Here is a 3,740-nt window from a genome sequence, read left to right on the forward strand (position 1 = left end):
CTCGCTTCCATTTGAAGCAGTTTTTGCACATAATTAGATAAGCCGGCTGATGCGTCCGCTTCCCGTTTAAAGAAAGGCGACTGACTTCCCGCGCGGTTATTCAAGTCATCAAGGAAGCCCCCAAAACATGAAGCCGCAAGTGGGCCGGGGCCGTTGGGGCGGGCCCGCGCCTCGTGTCCGAGCGTGGCTCCGGCGACCAGCGGCGGGCACCTCGTCATCTGCTGCCGTAGCGCCCCCGGGTGTCACGCTGCCGCCCGCACGCTCGACGGCGACCCCTGCCGGCTGCCCGTTGACCACCGAGCCGGTCGGGACGAGACGCGAGCGCGGGCCACCGAGTCAGGGACGAATCCGCCGGGCAAGTTCCCCGCCGCGCGCGCGCACCAACCCTCACCTCCCCTCTCCAGGTACCAGCGCCGCCGCCGCGCGGACTCGTCAACGCTGGCTCGGCCGCGCCGCGCCCGGTACAAATAGCGCCGCGCCACCACCGTGGATCCCCCCTCTCGCTCTCGCGTTCTCGCCTTTTGGGTCCTTTTCCTCCCTGCGCTTTTTCTCCAGCACCCGTTTGCCCGTACGCCCGTGCGCCGCCCGGCGTGAGCCCGACATGGCGCCTGCATGCGGCGGCGGACGTGGTCGCTCTCTTCTGTCGCCTCTCCTGGGCTGCCTCCTCCTCGTCGTCGTGTTTTTCCTCTCCGCCGCCGCCGGCCGCGCGGGGGCGGCGCAGCTGCAGCCGCTGCCGCCGCTGGAGGTGGCGACCTACAACTACACCGCGTTCCAGGCAGGCAACTCGCGGGAGGCGGCGGAGCTGGTGTTCAGCCGGGACGCCCGCATCTACCAGGGCGCGCTCCAGGTCACGCCGGACACCGGGAACGCCGGCACCTTCGCCGGCATCATGGCCAACAAGTCCGGCTCCGTGCTCCTGCGCCGCCGCTTCACGCTGTGGCGCCGCGTCGGCGGCGGCGGCAACGGCACTGGCAGCAACGCCACCGCCGGCAACGCCACGGCCGCCCAGCAGCAGCAGGTCCAGGTCGTGTCGTTCAACGCCACCTTCTCCATCAACGTGTACCAGCTCACCACCGCGAGCCCCGGCGAGGGCCTCACCTTCGTGATCGCGCCGTCCCGCGACGAGCCGCCCCCGGGGAGCTACGGCGGCTACCTCGGCCTCACCAACGCCACGCTCGAGGCCGCCGGCCCGGCGGCAAACCGGTTCGTGGCTGTCGAGTTCGACACGCTCAAGCAGAGCTACGACCCCGACGACAACCACGTCGGCCTCAACCTCGGCTCCGTCGTCTCCAACAAGACGGCGAGCCTCGCCGCCTTCAGGATCGCCACGAACGAGTCCACCGCCACCAACTACACGGTCTGGGTCCAGTACGACGGCGCGGCGCGGCACGTGTCGGTGTTCATGGGCGTCAGGGGCCGGCCCAAGCCGCCGTCCCCCGTCCTCGAGTCGCTGCTCGACCTCAGCGAGCACGTCCCCGAGGCGGCGTACCTCGGCTTCTCGGCGTCCACCGGCACCAGCTTCGAGCTCAACTGCATCCTCGACTGGAGCCTGTCGATCGAGGTCATCCCCGAGAAGAAGAGCAGGACGTGGATCGTCATCGCCGCCGTCGTCGTGCCCGTCGGCGCCGCCGCGATCGCCGCCATCGCCTTCTTCGTGACCAAGATGCTGCGGGCGCGGCGGTCCATGGAGCGGCGGCAGGAGCGGCTGGAGCACCAGCTGAGCAACCTCCCCGGGATGCCGCGGGGGTTCGAGTACGACAAGCTCAGGAAGGCCACCCGGAACTTCGACGAGCGGCTGCGGCTGGGGAAAGGCGGGTACGGCATGGTGTACAAGGGGGTGCTCCCCGCCGACGATGGCCGGCCGGAGGGGATGGCGGTCGCCGTGAAGAGGTTCTTCCGGGACGACAGCAGGGGCGTCAGCGACTTCCTCGCCGAGGTCCAGATCATCAACCGGCTGCGCCACAAGAACATCGTCCCTCTCATCGGTACGTGAAAAATCCCTAATAATTAAATCCATCGCGCGCCTAATTTCATCTCAGATCAGAATGATGATGCCTGCTCCACATTTTATCAGATTGGGTTTGATAATGTTGGTGGTTGAGATTTAGCTGTCCGTTATTGTTCGTTAGCTGATCAGAGTTGACCAGTTTGTAGCTAGTAGCTGAGCAAGCAACATCCACTTTGTATTCTCATCACGCCTTGACGAGTCGTCAGTGGTAAACTAGTACCCCATGGATGAACAAGTAGAGGCGACATATTCTACTCAAATTCCAACGCGTTTACTTATGAAATCGTGTAGGAACCAACAACTTACTAGTACTATTCTGATCTGTTCAACAACCATCCTGGCGACAAACACGTTCTGAATTTTCAATTCGGTCGTTTGATTCCGAAAGAATCTTCAACTCAGCATCAAGTTGTTGCATTGTTCTGAATGTGTTTTATTTCTTGCATCGTGTGTGACACTGTGACTGACTGATGTTCAGGTTGGTGCTACAAGAAGGGGCAGCTGCTGCTGGTGTACGAGTACATGCCCAACGGCAGCCTGGACAAGCACCTGTTCCGCCGGGGCGCCGCCGACGAGCAGCGCCCCCCGCTGAGCTGGGAGCGGCGCTACGCCGTCGTCGCCGACGTCGCGGCGGGGCTCCACTACGTCCACCACGAGTACACCCACATGGTGCTCCACCGCGACGTCAAGGCCAGCAACGTCCTCCTGGACGCCTCCTTCCGCGCGCGCCTCGGCGACTTCGGCCTGGCGCGCGTCCTCGACCACGACCGCAACTCCTTCACCGACCTCAACGTCGCCGGCACGCGCGGCTTCATCGCGCCGGAGTACTTCGTCGGCCACAAGGCCTCCCGGCAGACGGACGTCTTCGCCTTCGGCGCGCTCGTGCTCGAGGTGGTCACGGGCCAGTACGCGCTGCGCTCCGACCCGAGGTGCCCGGTGCTGGCCGACTGGGTGTGGCAGATGCACGGCCGCGGCGCGCTGCTCGGCGCCGTCGACCAGAGCCTCGGCACGGCGGGGTTCGACCACGACGAGGCCGCGCGGCTGCTGCTGCTGGCGCTGGCGTGCAGCAGCCCCAACCCCGGCGACCGCCCCACCATGCCGCAGGTGATGCAGGTCCTGTCTAAGGCCGCGCCGCCGCTGGAGGTGCCGCTGTTCAAGCCGCAGTTCGTGTGGCCGCCGGAGGGGGGAGCGCACTTCGAGCTCAGCGACATTGAGGTCTCCACCACCAGCGGGGCTACAGGCAACGCCGCGTCGTCGGCGATGGCGACGCAGGACACCTCCTACGACAGCTTCCACCCGCACACCGCGCCCAACAACAGCGAGGGCTACATCCCCGCCCTCTCCTCCGGCCGCTGATCCAGTGCTTGCTTCCATTCATTCGTGTACCTAGACTTACAATCTAAAATATTAGATGTGAATGAAATGTAAATACATGTAGTTATTGTTGACACCGTTTTTTGACACGTGTTAAAGAAGGTGATTCTTGTGAAGGGAAGATGACCGATTTGGAAGAAACCAAAAGATACACAGAGTTGGAATCAGCCGATGGAGCTCGTCCGATGAATATTCTGCGAAGATGCTGATCCGCCAGCTCTGGTGCTCGGCCGATGGAGAGTTGCCGATGAAATCAAGGAAGGAGAGGAGGATCCGGACTCTACGAAAATCTTGATGATTCGGTTGTAATATTTTAAGTAGTTTATTTTTTAGATTAGTCTTTTCTTTAGGGTCAAAT

General features: G+C 63.1%; 1 protein-coding gene across 1 annotated transcript; it reads left to right on the forward strand.

The window, feature by feature from the left end:
* Nucleotides 1–513: 513 nt before the first annotated feature.
* Nucleotides 514–3,456, forward strand: LOC120712843 (probable L-type lectin-domain containing receptor kinase S.5). The gene is made up of 2 exons (XM_039998740.1): nt 514–1,985; nt 2,487–3,456. Exons 1-2 carry the CDS (start codon nt 602–604, stop codon nt 3,362–3,364), a joined length of 2,262 nt encoding a protein of 753 aa, XP_039854674.1. The 5' UTR covers nt 514–601; the 3' UTR covers nt 3,365–3,456.
* The last annotated feature ends 284 nt before the right edge of the window (nt 3,457–3,740 follow it).

The sequence above is a fragment of the Panicum virgatum genome, chromosome 6K (assembly GCF_016808335.1).
Source record: "Panicum virgatum strain AP13 chromosome 6K, P.virgatum_v5, whole genome shotgun sequence".
Lineage (NCBI taxonomy): Eukaryota > Viridiplantae > Streptophyta > Magnoliopsida > Poales > Poaceae > Panicum > Panicum virgatum.

Excerpts from the sequence above, each read along its gene's own strand:
- LOC120712843 (XM_039998740.1), top strand. The coding sequence starts at position 602 with ATGGCGCCTGCATGCGGCGGCGGACGTGGTCGCTCTCTTCTGTCGCCT. Across the intron at positions 1,986-2,486 it reads GAACATCGTCCCTCTCATCG|GTTGGTGCTACAAGAAGGGG; the intron begins GTACGTGAAAAA and ends ACTGATGTTCAG.